The 21,901-nt window shown below is 41.8% G+C and overlaps 1 protein-coding gene across 1 annotated transcript; it reads left to right on the top strand.

Moving 5' to 3' along the window:
• The first annotated feature begins 8,472 nt into the window (after positions 1 to 8,472).
• On the top strand, positions 8,473 to 21,448 carry LOC124010377 (dihydropteridine reductase-like). Its single transcript, XM_046322763.1, has 7 exons — positions 8,473 to 8,635; positions 8,952 to 9,044; positions 9,435 to 9,531; positions 9,749 to 9,889; positions 13,505 to 13,613; positions 14,497 to 14,580; positions 21,094 to 21,448. Exons 1-7 carry the CDS (start codon positions 8,552 to 8,554, stop codon positions 21,194 to 21,196), a joined length of 711 nt encoding a protein of 236 aa, XP_046178719.1. The 5' UTR covers positions 8,473 to 8,551; the 3' UTR covers positions 21,197 to 21,448.
• The last annotated feature ends 453 nt before the right edge of the window (positions 21,449 to 21,901 follow it).

Below are 21,901 nucleotides of genomic sequence, written 5' to 3'. Positions count from 1 at the left end.
TGTTTAGCACAAACACTTTTGCATACATCTTTAGACAACGTGTCAACGTTAGCACTCATGCTGCCAAACATACCCTTGTAAAACTGACTATCCTACCGGTTCTTGACTTCGGCGATGTCATTTACAAAATAGCCTCCAACACTCTACTCAACAAATTGGATGTAGTCTATCACAGCTCCATTCATTTTGTCACCAAATCCCCATATACTACCCACCACTCAGACCTGTATGCTCTCGTTGGCTGGCCCCCGCTTTCGTCCCCAAACCCACTGGTTCCAGGTCATCTATAAGTCTTTGTTCGGTAAAGCCTCACCTTATCTCAGCTCACTGGCCACCATAGCAGCACCCACCTGTAACACGAGCACCAGCAGGTATATTTCACTGGTCATCCCCAAAGCTAACTCCTCCTTTGGCCGCCTTTCCTTCCAGTACTCTGCTGCCAATGACTGGAACAAATTGCAAAAATCACTGAAGCTGGAGTCTTATATGTCCCTCACTAACATTAAGCATCAGCTGTCAGAGCAGCTTTTTTATTTATTTTATTTATTTCACCTTTATTTAACCAGGTAGGCAAGTTGAGAACAAGTTCTCATTTACAATTGCGACCTGGCCAAGATAAAGCAAAGCAGTTCGACAGATACAACGACACAGAGTTACACATGGGGTAAAACAAACATACAGTCAATAATACAGTATAAACAAGTCTATATACAATGTGAGCAAATGAGGTGAGAAGGGAGGTAAAGGCGAAAAAGGCCATGGTGGCAGAGTAAATACAATATCATTACCAATCATTGCACCTGTACACAGGCCATCTGTGAATAGCCCACCCAACTACCTCATCCCCATATTGTTTTTTGTTTTTTTGCTCCTTTGCACCCCAGTATCTCTACTTGCACATTCATCTTCTGCACATCTATCACTCCAGTGTTAGTGCTAAATTGTAATTATTTTGCCACTATGGCCTATTTATTGCCTTACCTCCCTTATCCTACCTCATTTGCACACACTGTATATAGACTTTTTCTACTGTATTATTGTCTGTATGTTTGTTTATTCCATGTGTAACTCTGTGTTGTTGTATGTGTCACACTGCTTTGCTTTATCTTGGCCAGGTCGCAGTTGTAAATGAGAACTTGATCTCAACTAGCCTACCTGTTTAAATAAAGGTTCAATAAAATTAAAATAAAGCATTTTGCATCAGTACATTGAGTCGGATCACTAGTGCTTTGAAAAAAGCATTGGAGAACTCTTGCCTGATAAAGAACCTTTAAAGTTAGGTGGGGGGTTAATTATCATATTCCCGAGCATGCTCTATTGCAAATTGATTTTTAGTATTGTTTGTTTCAATATCTAGTTTTTGCATTAATTAATCTCATGCCTCTCAACTCTAAATAACATGAATTTTTCAAAACTATTCCAATCTGTAACTTGGCCTTATTGTACACGTTGCTGAAATGTTTTTTTTTCCAGTTTAGATGCTTTAGTTAGTCTCATATCATTGTATTCCTGGTTGTCATTCTGAATTTTGGATATCTTCACTTTGGCTGGATTCCAGTAGGAATTACACATCACTTTGCAAACCAGCATAATGTGACTTGCATGCCTGATGTGGCCTGTAAACTATGATTTTCAGGTATGTGTGTTAGGGCAGGGGTTCCCAAAACCTTTTCACTTGGGGCCCCATTCCAGCATTACGGAACACTGTTCATGACACAAACTGATCACACCCATCTTGTTGGTGGACAGAATGGTGCATGTTTAAAGCTTATTTCCTGCAATTCTACACATTTTGTCATGGGGTGGAAAGAAAATGTTGCGGTTTTAAAGCCAATTTTCTTGCAATTCTATACATTTTGCCATGCCTAATTGGTATTCATGTGATATTTAAGTGACAAAAGAAATTACAACAAAATCTATGGGCTAAAAAAAAAAATTAACGTTAGCTGACATGGGCTAGTTGATCTGGGCATTTCTGACAAGTTATACATAGCTCTCTAAGGTATGCAATGACTAACATGACAATGACACTGATGATTCACTACCCAATTTCGAAATTGCACCTTGTGCATTCTACTATTACAACTTTTAAGAGTATGTTTAAAGCCGGACTTAGTTCCTTAAAAAATATATATATATATTAGTTTTATGGGGAAATAAAGGAAATCATGTATTATTGAATTCATGTCAGTTGGTTATTGTTTCAACATCCTGTTTGTTATCGTTGTTGTATATATCTTGCACTGTAGCCACTGTCTCCTCAGCTCATTACCCTCCTTGGCTGTTAATATGTTTTGAGATATTCATTGTGGGGATTTGCACCAGCTTCCCTTGTCTGCCTCCTTACTGCAACAGCCTACCTCACAATATGAAAGGTCAATTCACTCGTGGGCCATTGGGCTGTAGGCCTAACTAGTTTGACAGATTTCTATCTATTAGTAAATGTATAAAATCTATAAAACTGGTAGGGCCTAACACTTGGTAAATATATAGTATGTCAGCATAAGACAAAAGCTATCAAACTGGAAAAGGTTATACACTTTTTTTAAAATTAAGTCCTTTGATCCCTGAGGCCATTTTTATCTCTTCTTAACTTGAGAGTTAACACTTTGTTTTGCCTTTGTTGATCCTGAAATCCATATTGTGCTTACATTCGGAATAATTATCTTTTGATGACATCTAGTGGTCAAACTGAAGAAGTGGTGGATCTTCAAAATATACAATTTCATATCAAATTATTGTCAATTTAATTTACCCTTTAACGGTGTGTCCAGACTGAAACCTACTGACAACCACATAAGGCTATTTAACTTGGATGAATGATAGCCTGGGTGGAAGTCTGTTTGTGCTTTAGTTGTTGTGATGACGCAGGACTTGGCTAAAGCAGAAATAGACTTTTACCCACGCTTTTGATAAGATGGAGAGGAAGGATGGAGGCACGTTGAGCATGATAATAGGAACAAAAGCAGATGTGGATTTTGGGGTATATAACTGTCGGGGAAGCAGCATTGATAGTAATGGTGAATTCGGCCTTCATCTGTTATGCAGGTGAATGAGGACCCAAAAGCGACTTGGCGAAAACAGAGTCTTTAATCCAGTTTAAGGAAATAGCAATACTCCTAGACAAATCGGAGCGGTAAATAAAGCATAAAAAACAATTCCACTCGTAATCACGAGAACTGACTGGAGACTCGATAATAAACTGCAGGTTGCCTCGGGAAGGCACTTGACCGTAGCAGACTCAGACACCTGCTCACCACGCAGCATCTGAGGGAAACACGACACGACAGGGCGATACAAAGACACAGCACGGTGAACAATATACAAGGATCCGACAGGACAGAAACGGAAAACAAGGGGAGAAATAGGGACTCTAATCAGGGGAAAAGATAGGGAACAGGTGTGGGAAGACTAAATGATTGATTAGGGGAATAGGAACAGCTGGGAGCAGGAACGGAACGATAGAGAGAAGAGAGAGAGAGAGGGAGAGAGAAAAAAGGGGAACGAACCTAAAAAGACCAGCAGGGGGAAAACGAACAGAAGGAAAAGCAAAATGACAAGACAATATAAGACAAAACATGACATCATCGACACCTTGATAAATGACGTCTGGGCGGAGGGAAACCAGATAAGCCGGCCTCCAAACCAGGGGCGCAGCCAGAGGGGTGTCCGGGGTGGCACTGGACACCCCTAACATCTGACTGGCCACCCCGGGTGCCACCCCAAAATGTAATTCGCTACTGGCAATTTGAGGCTGAATGACATCTCATTTCACCTCTTGTTGAAAGAAGCATTTATTTGGACCTTTTCAAATCGAGGACGAGGAAGAGAGAGTATTAATGTTGGTTGCGAGATACAGAAGAATAAGAATAAGAAGAGAGAATATTTCCACAGCTCCACGAGCTCTTTTCACGATTGGCGAAAGCATCATATTTAAAGTAAGTTTTAAGGTTAAGCATCGGGTTTAGGTTTCCTGAACAAACTTTACGAAAGTTGAGTAGCTGTGTAAGTTAACGTTAGACCTTTGGCTCTATTAACAGACAGTTAATCACATAAGAGAGAACAGTTCCCAACTTAGCCTAACATTATGTTTACACCTGTGCTAGTAATACATGCATATACAGTGCAGTGTCATAAGTTACAGTATACAAATGTTTAGCTAATGTGGGGTAACTAGTAGGCTACCGCTCTCACTGTTCAGAAAGTTAACCTTCAGCAATTGGAAATCCATTTACTCAGTTAGATGTTTGTACTTGAACTCAAAACGAACAATTGTTACTATCAATCTGTTAACGTTACTCAAAAGATTACCACAATTTTCAGATAGCCTGTTTGCTATCGTAAAGGTGTAAAAAAGTGTAGCTAGCTAAGTTACTTACTGCAGAGTAGGGCTAGTCATTATCTAACTAGTGATTTAGGCTGGTAGTTGTTTTTAAGGAACAGTTATGATAATGGGGTTTTGTAATTAAGATTGAGTTTGGACTAAAATGTGGGCAATTGGATGTTTAGATGTAACCACAGGCGATCTTATTTTTGCATAGGGTCAATTAAACATGAAAAGAAAGGGAGAGATATCAGACTTATTTTTAAAGAAGCACAAACAGGCAGATCAGGTGCAAACAGACCCCAGCCCTTGCATCACCACCGGACCCCAGAGCACCTCCCTACCTGAGACTAGCCAGAGTTAGTGTGGTCAGGACCCAGTCAACCACCACCAGGTGAGCCACAGCTGTCAGGAGGTGTCATCGAGCCCCTCCCAACTGCATCAAGCATCAGATATGCTGTTCCAAAAGGACCCAATGGTAGGACAGGCCGTATACTTTAAACTAACACATTTTAGTTACAGTAGTAGCTGTTAGTATCTAATCTTGTGGATCCCTTAATTCTACATTTCCATAGAGATATGACACATTATTTAACGTGTAGTTCAGACATTTCTAGATCCAGAGAAGAGGGTCCTGTACAGCCGTGATTGAAAACATTTCCCAGACCTCGGCATGCTACTAGGAAAAGGGCCTTCAAACAGAAGTACTTACATTAAAACAATTGCAGATGTGCTCCTATTAAACTGCCAGTCAAAATATAGCGCAGAGAGGTCATTGAGAGTTTGATGACTCTCACAACAAGGTTAATTTTTTGACAATCTTAGAAGAAATAGCAAAGCTCTCATAGAGAAAAGGCTGAATGCATGTGGCAATGCTCAGTACACAAGCCACCAAATCCAGATGGAAGTTCTTGAGGGCTGAGCTGAGATGGTACAAAGTGAAATAATAAGAGAAGTAAAAGAAAGTGAAGATTTTAGTGTAATTGCAGATGAAACCAGGGTTTTAAAGAAAAAAGAACAAATGTCTTTAGTTGTGAGGTACTATTACAACGGGGCCCATCCACGAAAGCTTTTTACACTTTCAGTCAGCTGAAAGCTTAGATGCAGCAGGTCTCACTAAAATGATGATTGATTGCCTTGAAAAACATAGTCTAGGCGACAGAAATATTAACGTGGTGCAAGGCTATGACGGTGCAGCGGAAAGCATTCTGGTGTGTCTGCACGGATTAAAAACAGTGCAACATGTGCATTTCATGTGCACTGCAATGATCATTGTTTGAATTTTGTTCTTGTCGATGCTGTAAAATCAGTGCCTGAGGCAGTTCACTTTTTTGCTCTCCTGCAGAAGCTTTATAACTTTGTATCTGGCTCGTACGTTCATCTCAAGTGGCTTGCAGTTCAGAAAGAGCTGTATCCACAGCAGCAGCCCAGGGAACTACAGAGACTTACGGATGTAAGGTGGGCATGTAGATACATGGAATGCCGTAATCTGAGGGACAGGCTTCCAGCAGTTCCGAGAGTGCTACAGGATATCACACTTGAAAAATAGGGGTGATAGATTCGTGGAGGCAAGGGGCCTCTTGTAAAGAGGCCCCTTTTGTAAAGTGCTTGGTGATGCCAACCCGCAAGGGCTGTAGATCTAGTAGCTTAAGATTTCACGACTCATTGATGATGAGCCCTGTAGGACATAAAAATAGTGACCAACGTGATGGTGAGAGCTTCCAAAGAGCTCTCTTTTATCATCTGCTCGACAGTCTCACAGCTGAGCTGCAGAGGCGTTTTTTCATAGAAGAATTGGAAGATAATGCAAAGGGTCCAGTCTCTCGCCCCAAAGAGTACAACATTCTTGAATGAGGAGCCTCTGTTTGCCTTTGCTCAGACCTTTGAGTCACATTTAGAGGAGTTCAAACATGACGTTCATCAAACCAAGCGGCTTCTTGATAGGAGAGAGACAAGTAGAAGGGACAGTCTACTCTCCTTGACTTTGTTGTGTTTCTAGAACCTTTATAAAGAGGTCTTCCATGTGCTACTTCGACTTTGTAAGATTTCTGTTGTTACACCAGTCAGCAGTGCTTCTTGCGAGAGTGTTGCAGTGCTTCAGAGCAGTGCTTCAGCTATTAAACTGATTTAAAACCCACCTTAGGACAACAATGGTTGATGACAGGTTAAGTCACCTCAGAATTCTCAGTGTTAAGTCAAGGAGGGCACGCTCCCTCAACATGGATGAGTTTGTGAAACATTTTGCCAGTTCACACCAGAACTGCAGAATTATGCTGTTTTAAATCTATCTAGGATAATTTGGCACTTAGGCGGTCCCTCTGGTCATGATTAAAAACTGCACTGTGTACTAGCTAGTACACTGACATTCTAAAATGATAAATCCAAAGGGTATCATGTCACACAGATTTCATTTGGTCTTGATTAGGCCAATTCCCCCAAAAGTATTTGCTATTAGTTAACATAATATATATTAGAATAAATATGATACAGTAAGTTTGTAATATTGATGGACACCAAAATTATTTTTATTTTTCAAGTCCATTTCTACTTGATACCTGGTATGTCAAATTACAGTGTGTTTTTTTGTAAATGTACTTTTTGTAAATAAACTATGCAATTTATGTAACACACAAATGCTATCTTATCTCCTTGGTGCTTGAGCTTAATTTCTGAAAATATTTTGGATGTTCAACACTTATAGACCCAAATTATATATTAATGAAAACAGAGGGACCCAAGTCTCTCCAGTATGTGAGTACTGTGTGTGTGTGTGTGTGTGTGTGTGTGTGTGTGTGTGTGTGTGTGTGTGTGTGTGTGTGTGTGTGTGTGTGTGTGTGTGTGTGTGTGTGTGTGTGTGTGTGTGTGTGTGTGTGTGTGTGTGTGTGTGTGTGTGTGTGTGTTTTTGTGTGTGTGAGAGAGAGAGAGAGAGAGAGAGAGAGAGAGAGAGAGAGAGAGAGAGAGAGAGAGAGAGAGAGAGAGACAAAGAAATGTAGCTGCAGTTCCGACGTAGAAACACTGACTCGTCATAGTATGTTAAAGAATTCTAGTGAAGTAACCCTTTTGCCACATTGAAGAACTCCGGGTTCAGTGAGTTATCACTTCTTCCTCTAATCAGCAATCATAGGATTCACTCATGCTCCTTCGATGCCAGGTTAGGGTTACACACTCATTTTCTGTCATGGTCTATGGACCCCCACAAGTAGCCTTGCCCACCCCCAGGCCACCCCATGTATAAAACTCTAGTTCTGCCACTGCTCCTAACAATAGCTGAAGTCTAGAAGTGCAACTACAATGATCAACTCCCTTTGAGCAGTGTGTTCAACATCATAATCATCACTTTGCGTAATAGTGCATCCTACAAAAACCACATGCTATTTAATAACGGCACAAATCATAGAAAAAATGCATGGGGAAATGCTTTCATACCATCATTGGATGTGTCGTAACAGACATTACCTGGTCAAAGCGACATGACATCAAGTACTAGTCTATGCGAATAAACATTTGGAATTCTGCGGCCTCATTTTCTGGTGTTGATTCAAATGTGTATTCCTTGGATGTGCAATTTACTGTGAGGGATATCCCAGAGCATGAAAATCCTTTGATGACATTACGATGAGCTGTGTTGCTGTGACAGATTCCGACACGCTGTACTCAGGATGACTAGGACGTGTTCCCACACAGGCCAAGCCGGTGTCATAAGATGTTGGTGTCTCACTGCTACTGTATCCAAATACGGTATGTTGATTTTTATCTGAATACATAAATTCACACATAATCGTGTGTGTTTACCACTGGATTAAACTCATGATCAATTTCACAGTTTGTCACGATGCGGTGGCTTTCTTTGTGCATGTTGGAGCCTGGTATTAATTAATCCATACTCATTATTATTATTGATTACATTACATCATGTTAATCATGTGTCATTTTAAAGGCACTTATTAGTGTCAACCCCTCCACTGACTTTCATTATGGTGTAACCTATGCACATTTCTAACAGTCTTAACTAATTTAGAACACTATTGAACTAGAGGATCCGCCTCTTGATGTGCTGAGTGTGTCTCTTTAAATCTTGTGGGTGGGTGTAACTCTTTCTTTCTTTTTTTCCTTCTCTCTCGCCCGTTCTCTCTCCATATATATATATATATATATATCTTTCTGTCTGCGGTAGCTGTCGCGTTTTGTGAAATAATCATCATTGCTAAAGCTTATAGTAAAGAACGCATGGCTGCCAATCGGGTACTCGTTTACGGAGGAAGAGGCGCACTAGGTAGCAAAATTGTTCAGCACTTCAAATCTAAAGGATGGGTGAGTAGCGTGCTATAGTTTTTTTTAAAGTTTTTTAAATAAATAATACATGTACAATACAAATACGAAATAGTGTGCTCTGTTGCTTGCCACAGTGTCTATTTGCAATAACCACATGTTAAGTAGATGCTATGGTAAGAGGCAAGGAAAAATAAATACATCCATATGAAAGTGTCATCATTTAACATTGAACGATGCCAGCCCAGAACTTTCAGAAAACATTTCATCACTTGCATTTTGAATAAATAGCCTACTTTGCAGGATAATTCGATGCCATCATCCTATTTTCAATTGCTTCTTTCTTTTCCAACAATAGTGGGTAGCCAGCATCGATATCGTTGCCAATGAGGAGGCAAACGCGAACGTGCTGGTCAAGTTATCCGAGTCATTTACCGAGCAAGCGGGGCAGGTAGGAGGAACGCGCTTTCACCTGCTCCCTCTGTGATGTTGACAGTTTTGGCTTAGTGAATGATCCGGTATCAAGGGAAACGATCATTGACTTTCCATTTGCCAAACGCTGGATAATTACCGTAATTTCTATGCCACGATCGGAAACTGTATTCAATGGTTATGCTATTGCATAGTCCTATAGGGGTCTAATTCTATTCATTGCCATGTTGAATGTGTCTTTTTTAAATGCTAGGTTAAATTGATATCTTCGTTGTGGCAGCTGGATGTCAACAAATTGTAAACACAGGAAGTGGTGACATTCCAAATGATAAAATATATATCCAAATCAAATGTTATATTAGCAAAGTAGAGTCTTGTCCTTTCTAATAAGTTTTCTTCTTTGCTGCAGGTGACAGCAGATGTGGCACAGTTGCTAGGGGACCAGAAAGTAGATGCCATCTTGTGTGTGGCAGGTGGATGGGCAGGAGGAAATTGCAGCTCAAAAGGTCAGAGTGCAACAGCATTTCCCTGAGATATCATCAGTTAATTTTGAACACACACTGATATGAATAGTTTAAAACCAATTTCCCCATAGGCTGAATTCTCAACGGGATGTTTGTTCGTGCCATTGTATAGTGTTCTATTTAGTCTATTCTATTTGGTCCTTCATTATTACCATGTTGCTCCTCAAACAAAATGTTCTCTTGTGTATGTATGTTTTAGACTTGTACAAAAACACAGACATGATGTGGAAGCAGAGTGTGTGGACCTCTACCATCTCTAGCCACCTGGCTGCTGTTCACCTGAAGCAAGGGGGACTGCTGACTCTGGCTGGGGCTAAAGCATCACTGGGTGGCACTAGTGGTAAGCTGCCACATATCTCTACTGGTATTCTATTCTTCTGGCGTACTAAAATATTTGACTGGTATTGTAATTTATTATATTATGCATTCTATTTTCTCTTGTAATGTTGTCATGCCGGCCCTGTTAGATTGTGCTTCTGTTCTGACCACCGTTTCACTCCGACTTTGATGTCCGAGGGACTTTGGCATACATCTACTGTCGTCACGATTTAAGCAGCCAAAACAAATAGCAGCTTGTGTCATCAAGCACTTTGTGAAACCTGCAACCCTTGGGTACAAATAAGCCTATGACGTAGGAACTAAAATATGAGTAGCATGTTTAATATGATCTACATAGTGATATTTCACGACGCCGGATAAATTATGAGAGAAATTGTTCGTACTATGTTTTTTCACATAATGCTGTCTGATATTTTAGACCCTGTGTGCATGTGAAGGTACCTATAGGACCAAGCACCCATGCCATTCCCTGTGTGGTGTGTTACCCATATCATGATCCTGACAACAATACAACTCCTAACACTAGGGCACCTGAAATCCCTGATTGGCAGTCGCTACCGAGCTACCGCTCTCATTGGCTGTCAGATTGGGGAGGAGAATGAGTCAGCAGAATTTGGGCCTCTTCACATGTGGACATGGTTAGAGTGTGCTGTGCTGTTCTCTTATTGCAATGTAGCATCTAGTGCTAATCTAGACAAAGGCCAGGAAATTGCAGAGATTTACCTGAGGGGGGTTGGTTTATTTTGACAGTGGTATGTCTAATATTATTTGGGGATGTTCCTATCGTTTAACTCCTCTGTATGCCGGTATTTATTTGTATTAAAAAAAGGTTCTACAGTATTTCCCCTCAGGTAATGCTCAGAGCTGCCTTTTGGTGAAGTGTGTGAGTTTTAGAAATATGTCTTTAAAACTATTTTTCATTTTATAATGTAGGTAAAGCATTTCCCCCGTGCCTTATCAAACATTGATTGCCTTAGGCCTATTCAAAATACAAATGCTCTGTACTATTGACAAAAAAACAAGACAGTGGAAGACAGAAGTAGTGCTTAAAGATTGCATGTGTTTAGTGTTATCTGTGCTTATATTTTAACTTCTATTTTAGCTTTAATACTTTACCAGCTACTCATGAGTCAGATTTTTCTCAATATTGATATACTGCCTTTGGGCAGTTTGGGTTCCAGTGGTGTCTTAGTCTTACAAAGCCAGACGCAGATGTAAACTACATTGTAAAGTAAGCTACATTGTAAACATTCCATTGTGGACTAAAAGATTATGGGTTGATTTGGGGTTAAAGACTGAGGTTCGTTAACCATGTGAGCACCCTATGCCCCTTATCCTTCACCCTAGATTTAAAAGAGAGGTTGAACTGTCAAATAACAACATTGATTTAACTTTGGGTGATTCAGCACGCATGTCTGTTAATAATCCTCTTTGGGGTAATAGATTCTAAGCACACTTCCTATGAACCATCCTAACGCAATTTGGAGCACATCTATGCAATCCAATACGACAGTCTCCCCCAACGAAAGACTGTGTTCCATTTAATTTCAAATATGTTCCAGTTCATTTTAGTAGTACAGTATCTTGGAGAGCGAACAACCATTTTAAGGAAGAGCTAACTCTCCACCCCTTTCTCCCATTGGTCCATTCTTCAAATGTAGTTGTGGCATGCCTCCACTGTTTTATGAGGGTGGGGAGAGAATATTACATTCTTCAAAGAAGTGTTTCTAAGTGGAAAATGCTGCGTATTGTTTCCAGATGCTACAAACACATTGAAGGGAAGTCAAAAGCATGCTTATGGAACAAGCAGTCATCTCTCAATCCAACTGTAATGGGCAAAGTCGGGGATCCAAAAGCACCTGGAATAATTGTCCATAGTATATGAACAGGAAATGTGTTGTGAATGTATGTTACATCATAGTATATTTTGAGCTCACCAGCTGAGGAAACTATGTTTGTAATATCACATATAGTACCAAAAGTTTGGACGCATCTACTCATTCCAGGGTTTTTCTTAATTTTGACATTTGTTTTTACATTGTAGAATAATAGTGAAGACATCAACTATGAAATAACACACATGGAATCATGTACTAACCTAAAAAGTGTTAAACAAATCAACATATATTTGAGATTCTTCAAGTTAGCCGCCTTCATGACAGCTTTGCACACTTGGTTTTCTTTCAACCAGCTTCACCAGGAATGTTTTTCCAACAGTCTTGAAGGAGTTCCCACATCCTGAGCACTTGTTGGCTGCTTTTCCTTCACTCTGCGGTCTAATTCATCCCAAACCATCTCAATTGGGTTGAGGTCGGGTGGTTGTGGAGGCCAGGTCATCTAATGCAGCATTACATCACTCTCCTTCATGGTCAAATAGCCCTTACACGGTTGTTGGGTCATTGTCCTGTTGAAAAACAAATGATAGTTCCATGAAGCGCAAACCAGATGGGCTGGCGTATCACTGTAGAATGCTGTGGTAGACATGCTGGTTAAGTGTGCCTTGAATTTTAAATAAATCACTGGCCGTGTCACCAGCAAAGCACCCCCACACCATCACACTTCCTCCTCCATGCTTCACGGTGGGAACCACACATGCCGAGATCATCCGTTCACTTATACTGAACCTCACAAAGACTCTGCGGTTAGAACCAAAAAGGACAGATTTCCACCGGTCTAATGTCCATTGCTCGTGTTTCTTGGTCCAAGTAAGTCTCTTCTTTTTTGTGTCCTTTAGGAGTGGTTTCTTTGCATTTGACCACGAAGGCCTGATTCACCCAGTCTCCTCTGAACAGTTGATGTTGAGATGTGTCTGTTACTTGAACTCTGAAGCATTTATTTGGGCTGCAAATTATGAGGCTGATAACTCTAATGAACTTATCCTCTGCAGCAGAGGTAACTCTAATGAACTTATCCTCTGCAGCAGAGGTAACTCTGGGGTTTCCTTTCCTGTGGCGGATTGACTTACATTCATGTCTTAAAGTAATGATACTCGTGTCATTTCTCTTTGCTTATTTGAGCTGTTCTTGTCATAATATGGACTTGGTCTTTTATCAAATAGGGCTATCTTCTGTATACAACCCCTACCTTGTCACAACACAACTGATTTGCTCAAACGCATTAAGAAGGAAAGAAATTCCACAAATTAACTTTTAACAAGGCACACCTGTTAATTGAAATGCATTCCAGGTGACTTCCTCATGAAGCTAGTTGAGAGAATACCAAGAGTGTGCAAAGCTGTCAAGAAAGCAAAGGGTGGCACTTTGAAGAATCTCAAATACAAAAGTATTGTGATTCGTTTAAACCTTTTTTGGTTGCTACATGATTCCATATGTGTTATTTCATAGTTCTGATGTCTTCCCTATTCTACAATGTAGAAAATAGTACAAATAAAGAAAAACCCTGTAATGAGTAGGTTTGTCTAATCATTTGACTGGTACTGTGTATTACTTTAACACTTATTGTGTATATTTCATGTCCCTTGTTATAATGGTGAGATTTATTGGTGTTTTTTCTCTGCTTATCTGATTTGGCTGTTTTGTATAAATGACAACTCACCTATCCAACCATCTCTCCTATTTCACCCTCCCTCTCTTCATCCCTCTCTCTCTCTCCTCAGGCATGGTGGGCTATGGCATGGCCAAGGCAGCAGTCCACCAGCTCTGTCAGAGTCTAGCCGGAGAAGACAGTGGGATGCCCCCTGGAGGTGTGGCTGTAGCCATACTGCCGTGAGTCATCAAATCGTCTGCCAAGTTTAATTACTAATTAGGAATAGGAAAACCCTGCCCTCATTAGAAAGTCGTTGGGAGATTAATTTATTTGCAGAAACAGAGGTCAAAGGGTAAATAATGAAAAATAAGGAAATTGTTTATTTCATCACAGTTGTAGGTGTAGTTGGCCTTAATGTCTGGGAGGATCGAAAAGGGTTGCCTGTCCTAAAGGAAGAAGACTCGCTCAGTCGCTCTTGTATTCACCTCATCGCAGCGATCTGTTTACACAGTTTCATTGATTAACTGATGCATGTAAAGCACTTTTTTTGCAATGTCACGATGAGAAGCCCGTATCTGAGTTTTATTGTCAATATTCTCAGGGTTCTGTTATGGTACATTCCAATTACATGAGGTTGGGCTGAGGCCACCTGCCAGGCTACTAATAGCTGTCACATATGGTTAGCATTACCCCCATGACTTGCAGTTCTTCTGCACTACCAATACGTATAGGATGAGGGTTGCTTTGTTCACTGCAACTGTGCGCATTGAATAGACCGTAGACTGCAACTGTGCGCACACAAGAAATACTGTAGACTGCAACTGTGCACATTCAAACATGGAACTAATACAACAGATATCTGAAATCATATTTCAACGTTTGTAAATGTTTTTGTAGCAATTCTCTTGCTCATCTCAAAATATAACAGTGAAATCAAAGAGGTTGTTGGATGCTTGCTTGCAGTAAATAAATCAACAGAGATATAATCTCTACGCTTTAGCTCTGCTTATGCGTTTTAATATGTAGACAAGGGGCTTACATGAGGCTGTTACATTCAGTCCAGGGCCAGATCCTCAGGCCTCGGATCAGTTCCGATCACTGTCATGTGACTTGATTACACAGGGTAACCTTGGATACGCCGATGAACAGGAAGTTCATGCCCGATGCAGACTTTGGTTCCTGGACACCGCTGGAGTACATTTCAGAGTGAGTGTGATGTGGCGGATGATGGGTTGTTTACGTTACTGTTTGTTTTATCTGATATTTAGTTGATTTCAAACTTAGAAATGAAATGTACAGTATATTTATGCTTTAAGGCCACCATTCGATGTATTCCAGGGTTAAGAACATGCATCTCTTGATCAGTATATGTCTATAATTCTAGACAATCTTTTTATTTTTAAGGGAATTGGTGTATACCAATATTTCGCCAGAAGATGGCAAAGCTGTAAAATAGCCTACTCAATTATATTGTTAAAATCAACACCTTGCCAAAAGATATGTAGAGCCAAATGTCTGGTTTGAATAATACTGTTATGTGATTTAAAAAAATATGAATTTGATGGACATATCAATTAACTAATTATCTCCAATCTTAAATTACTTGGATACTTTTGGCTTCAATTACTTACATATCCTCTTTTCAGGATTTGCCCAAATATGTTGTATATGCAATGTTAACGATATACTATAATTAACATACACCAACATAAATGAGCTATACTTTTTTTGTAGGTCTATTCTAAGCTAGCGTATGGAGTCCCTAAAGTTTGTGTCCCTCTATTCATGTAACCTTAGACACAGACCGCTGAGTCTCCAGTCTCTCCTCTGTACCATGGTAGAGATTAGATGGGATTTTTTATAATCCCAGAATAGTTGGATGTCATTAACCCTGCAGATTAACAGTAGAAACAGATGAGGGTCAGGAAGTATAAATAGAAGCAATGGGAGAGGTCAATTCAATTAACCCTTTGATACAGTCTCTGCTGCTTCTCAAATGTCCGCTTGATGGACTGGAGTATGAATGTTGACTGACGTGTGAATAGGCCAGTGTTGTAGTACTTGAGTCCAGGATTCAGGCTTGACTTCTGACTAAAACTCTGACTCAACCAGTGTTGACTCTGACTGTACTCCCTGTTCTCTCATGACTGCATGGCCAGGCACGACTTGGACTCAGACTTGACTATTGGTGACATTGTTGTCAGAAACAGCTGGAGCTCACTGTTTATTATCTACGCATAGTCACTTTACCCTTACCGACATGGGCATATTACCTCAATTACCTCGACTAACCTGTATCCCTGCACATTGACTCGGCACCGGTACCCCCTGTATACAGTACCTTCAGAAAGTATTCAGACCCCTTGACTTTTTCCACATTTTGTTACATTACAGCCTTATTCGAAATGGATTAAAAAATATATATTCTCAGTAATCTGCACACAATAGCCCATAGCTCTCCAGATAGGCACCGGAAGAAATGGCAGCAGTTTTATGGACACCCAACCAATTGTGCTATTATGTGGGGGGTTTTCACGTTATTTGTAACTTATTTTGTACATAAGGTTTCTGCAACCGTATTTTACGTCAGAAAAGAGCTTCTGGATATCAGGACAGCGATCACTCACCTCGGATTAGACAAAGATTTTTCAACAACAAGCAAGATTCACGTGATATTCTCCAAACACCAGGCAGGGCCAACTTCCCAGTTATTCGCAAGAGGAAGCGACGCTGGTACAGAGGACAAAGAGCCGGATGCCTCGTCAGGACCCGCAGAAAGCAAGTAGGAAAGCTGCCGTTACCGTCAATATTACTCGCCAACGTGCAGTTATTGGACAATAAATTAGACGAGGTACGACGACAAATATCCTACCAACGGGACATCAAAAACTGTAATATTCTATGTTTCACGGAATTGTGGCTGAATGACATGGATATTCAGCTAGCGGGATATATGCTGCACCGGCAGGATAGAACAGCACACTCCAGTAAGACAAGGGAGGGCGGTCTGTGCATATTTGTAAAGAACAGCTGGTGCACAAAATCTAAGGAAGTCTCTAGATTTTGCTCGCCTGAAGTAGAGTATATTGTGATAAATTGCAGGCCACACTACTTATCTAAAGAGTTCTCAGCTATACTTTTCGTGGCTGTTTATTTACCACCACAAACAGATGCTGGCACTAAGACCGCACTCAGTCAGCTGTATAAGGAAATAAGAAAACAGGAAACCACTCACCCAGAGGCAGCGCTCCTAGTGTCTGGAGACTTTAATGCAGGGAAACTTAAATCAGTTCTACCAAATCTCTATCAACATGTTAAATGTGCAACTAGAGGGAAAACAATTCTAGATCACCTGTACTCCACACACAGAGATGCGTACAAAGCTCTCCCTTGCCCTCTATTTCATAAATCCGACCACAACTCTATCCTCCTGATTCCTGCTTACAAGCAAAAATTAAAGCAGGATGCACCAGTGACTCGGTCTATAAAAAAGTGGTCAGATGAAGCAGATGAATAAACTACAGGACTGTTTTGCTTTCACAAACTTTAACATGTTCCGGGATTCTTCCGATGACATTGAGGAATACACCACATCAGTCACTGGCTTTATCAATAAATAAGTGCATCGAGGATTTTGTCCCCACAGTGACTGTATGTACATACCCCAACCAGAAGCCATGGATTACAGGCAACATTCGCACTGAGCTAAAAGGCAGAGCTGCCGCTTTCAAGGTGCGGGACTCTAACCCGGAAGCATACAAGAAATCCCGCTATGCCCTGCGAAGAACAATCAAACAGGAAAAGCGTCAATACAGGGCAAAGATTGAATCATACTACACCAGCTCCGACGCTCGTCTGATGTGGCAGGGCTTGCAAACTATTACAGACTACAAAGTGAAGCACAGCCGCGAGCTGCCAAGTGACACGAGCCTACCAGACGAGCTAAATCACTTCTATGCTTGCTTCGAGGCAAGCAACACTGAAGCATGCACGAGAGCACCAGCTGTTCCGGACTACTGTGTGATCACGCTCTCCGTAGCCTTGATTAAGACCTTCAAACAGGTCAACATCCCCAAGCCTGCGGGGCCAGAAGGATTACCAGGACATGTGCTCCGGGCAGGTGTCTTCACTGACATTTTCAACATGTCCCTGATTGAGTCTGTAATACCAACATGTTTCAAGCAGACCACCATAGTCCCTGTGCCCAAGAACTCAAAGGCAACCTACCTAAATGACTACAGGCCCCCAGCACTCTCGTCCGTAGCCATGAAGTGCTTTGAAAGGTCGGTAATGGCTCACATAAACACCATTATCCCCGAAACCCTAGACCCACGCCCAAACAGATCCACAGATGATGCAATCTCTATTGCATTCTACACTGCCCTTTCCCACCTGGACAAAAGGAACACCTATGTGAGAATGCTATTCATTGACTACAGCTCAGCATTCAACACTATACTACCCTCAAAGCTCATCACTAAGCTAAGGAACCTGGGACTAAACACCTTCCTCTACAACTGGATCCTGGACTTCCTGACGGGCCACCCCCAGGTGGTGAGGGTAGGTAGCAACACATCTGCCACGCTGATCCTCAACACTGGAGCTCCCCAGGGGTGCGTGCTCACTTCCCTCCTGTACTCCCTGTTCACCCACGACTGCGTGGCCTGGCACGACTCAAACACCATCATTAAGTTTGCAGACGACACAACAGTGGTAGGCCTGATCACAGACAGCGACGAGACAGCCTATAGGGAGGAGGTCAGAGACCTGGCCGGGTGGTGCCAGAATAACAACCTATCCCTCAACGTAACCAAGACTAAGGAGATGATTGTGGACTACAGGAAAAGGAGCACCAAGCATGCCCCCATTCTCATCAATGGGGCTGTAGTGGAGCAGGTTGAGAATTTAAAGTTCCTTGGTGTCCACATAAACAACCAACTAGAATGGTCTAAACACACCAAGACAGTCGTGAAGAGGGCACAACAAAGCCTATTCCACCTCAGGAAACTAAAAAGATTTGGCATGGGTCCTGAGATCCTCAAAAGGCTCTACTGCTGCAACATCGAGAGCATCCTGACCGGTTGCATCACTGCCAGGTACGGCAATTGCTCGGCCTCCGACCGCAAGGCACTTGAGGGTAGTGCGTATGGCTCAGTACATCAGGACCTCTACACCAGGCGGTGTCAGAGGAAGGCCCTAAACATTGTCAAAGACCCCGGCCACCCCAGTCATAGACTGTTCTCTCTACTACCGAATGGCAAGCGGTACCGGAGTGCCAAGTCTAGGACAAAAAGGTTTCTCAACAGTTTTTACCCCCAAGCCATAAGACTCCTTCCTGAACAGGTAAACAAATGGTTACCCGGACTATTTGCATTGTGCCCCCCCCCCCCCCCCCAACGCCTCTTTTACGCTGCCGCTAATATCTGTTTATCATATATGTATAGTCACTTAAACTATACATTAATGTACATACTACCTCAATTGGCCCGACCAACCAGTGCTCCCGCACATTGGCTAACCGGGGCTATCTGCATTGTGTCCCACCACCCGCCAACCCCTCTTTTTAAGCTACTGCTACTCTCTGTTCATCATATATGCATAGTCACTTTAACCATACCTACATGTACATACTACCTCAATAAGCCTGACTAACCGGTGTCTGTATATAGCCTTGCTACTGTTTTCAAATGTCTTTTTATTGTTTTATTCCTTTACTTACATACACACACACACAAATACCTTTTTTCGCACTATTGATTAGAGCCTGTAAGTAAGAGTTCACTGTAAGGTCTACCTACACCTGTTGTATTCGGTGCACGTGACAAATATAACGTATTTACATAAGTATTCATACCCTTTGCTATGACGCTCGAAATTGAGCTCAGGTGCATCCTGTTTCCATTGATCATCCTTGAGATGTTTTGACAACTTGATTGGAGGCCAGCTGTGGTCAATTCTATTGATTGGACATGATTTGGAAAGGCACCCACCTGTCCTATATGATGTCCCACAGTTGACAAGGTATGTCAGAACAAAAACCAAGCCATGAGGTCTTAGGAATTTTCCGTAGAGCTCTGAGATAGGATTGTGTCGGCACAGATCTGGGAAGGGTACCAAAAAATGTCTGCAACATTGAAGGTCCCCAAGCACACAGTGGCCTCCATCATTCTTAAATGGAAAAAGTTTAGAACCACCAAGACTCTTACTAGAGCTGGCCGCCCGGCAAATCAAAAATGTTCACTCTGACAGAGCTCTAGAGTTCCTCTGTGGAGATGGGAGAACCTTCCAGAAGGACAACCATCTCTGCAGCACTCCACCAATCAGGCGTTTATGGTAGAGTAGCTAGACGGAAGCCACTCCTCTGTAAAAGACACATGACAGCCCACTTGGAGTTTGCCAAAAGGCACCTAAAGACTCTCAGACCATGAGAAACAAAATCCTCTGGTCTGATGAAATCAAGATTGAACTTTTTGGACTGAATGCCAAGCGTCACGTCTAGTGGAAACTTGTCGGCTGCTTTTCCATCACTCTACAGTCCAACTCATCCCAAACCATCTCAACCGGGTTAAGGTTGGGTGATTGTGGAGGCCAGGTCATCTGATGCAGCACTCCATTACTCTCCTTCTTGGTCAAATAGCCCTTACACAGCCTGTAGGTGTGTTGGGTCATTGTCCTGTTGAAAAACAAATGATAGTCCCAGTAACTGCAAACCAGATGGAATGGTGTATTGCCTCAGAATGATGTGATAGCCATGCTGGTTAAGTGTGCTTTGAATTCTAAATAAATCACCATCAAAGCACCATCACTCCACCTCCTCCATGCTTCACGGTGGGAACCACACATGCGGAGATCATCCGTTCACCTACTCTGCGTCTCACAAAGACACAGCGGTTGGAGTGAAAAATCTCAAATGACTCATCAGACCAAATTACAGATTTCCACCAGTCTAATGTCCATTGCTTGTGTTTCTTGGCCCAAACAAGTCTCTTATTATTGGTGTCCTTTAGTAGTGGTTTCTTTGCAGCAATTTGACCACAAAGGCCTGATTCACGCAGTCTCCTCTCAACAGTTGATGGTGAGATGTGTCTGTTACTTAAACTCTGTAAAGCATTTGTTTGAGCTGCAATTTCTGAGGCTGGTAACTCTGAACTTATCCTCTGCAGCAGCGGTAACTCTGGGTCTTCCTTTCCTGTGGAGTCCCCACGAGAGCCAGTTTCATCAAAGCACATTAATGTTTTTTTTAGACTGCACTTGAAGAAACTTTCAAAGTTCATGAAATGTTCCACATTGACCTTCATGTCTTAAAAGTAATGATGGACTGCTGTTTCTCTTTGCTTGTTTGAGCTATTCTTTCCATAAAATGGACTTGGGTCTTTTACCAAATCTTCTGTATACCAACCCTACCTTATCACAACACAACTAGTTGGCTCAAACGCATTAAGAAGGATAGAAATTTGACAAATTAACTTTTTAACAAGGCACACCTGTTAATTGAAATGCATTCCAAGCGACTACCTCATGATGCTGGTTAATAGAATGCCAAGAGTGTGCAAAGCTGTCATCAAGGCGAAGGGTGGCTACTTTGAGGAATCTCAAGTATAAAATACATATTGTTTTGTTTAACACTTTTTCTTTTATATAGTTAAACATTAGCCAACACTCCATAGTCTCATCCTCTTACTTTTCTTATTTTCTCAGTCTTATTTTTCTGTCTTCCAGAACGTTCTTCAATTGGGCCATTGGTGCAGATCGTCCAGCATCGGGCAGTCTGATGCAGCTCACTACTGTGGGAGGCAAGACACAGACACTACCCACGCAATAGAGGAGAGGGAGGGAGAGATAGACAATGAGAGAGCAGGAGGGAGGACAAGTTGAGCGGGATGTTTGGGAGAGATGGTGATAGGGTGGGTCAGGAGGGTTAAAATGAGTCACAGGGAGAAAGAGGGGATGAATGCTTGGTTGAAGATGTTCCCTCTAAGAACTATTATCAGTATCTCATAACAAAATTTTTGTGTCTTTTGATGTGGTTTTATTCCTAGGTCTCAATTTGAATAAAACTCCACATGAATCATAATCTGATTTAATAATATGTGAGAGACAATCAAGATACTACATTTACATTTTTTACATTTAAGTCATTTAGCAGACACTCTTATCCAGAGCGACTTACAAATTGGTGCATTCACCTTATGACATCCAGTGGAACAGCCACTCTTTTAAGGGGGGGGTGAGAAGGATTACTTTATCCTATCCTAGGTATTCCTTAAAGAGGTGGGGTTTCAGGTGTCTCCGGAAGGTGGTGATTGACTCCGCTGTCCTGGCGTCGTGAGGGAGTTTGTTCCACCATTGGGGGGCCAGAGCAGCGAACAGTTTTGACTGGGCTGAGCGGGAACTGTACTTCCTCAGTGGTAGGGAGGCGAGCAGGCCAGAGGTGGATGAACGCAGTGCCCTTGTTTGGGTGTAGGGCCTGATCAGAGCCTGGAGGTACTGAGGTGCCGTTCCCCTCACATCTCCGTAGGCAAGCACC

Source organism: Oncorhynchus gorbuscha, linkage group LG23 (assembly GCF_021184085.1).
Source record: "Oncorhynchus gorbuscha isolate QuinsamMale2020 ecotype Even-year linkage group LG23, OgorEven_v1.0, whole genome shotgun sequence".
Taxonomy (NCBI): domain Eukaryota; kingdom Metazoa; phylum Chordata; class Actinopteri; order Salmoniformes; family Salmonidae; genus Oncorhynchus; species Oncorhynchus gorbuscha.
The sequence above is the reverse complement of the archived record's forward strand: the minus strand, read 5'-3'. Positions and strand labels throughout refer to the sequence as shown.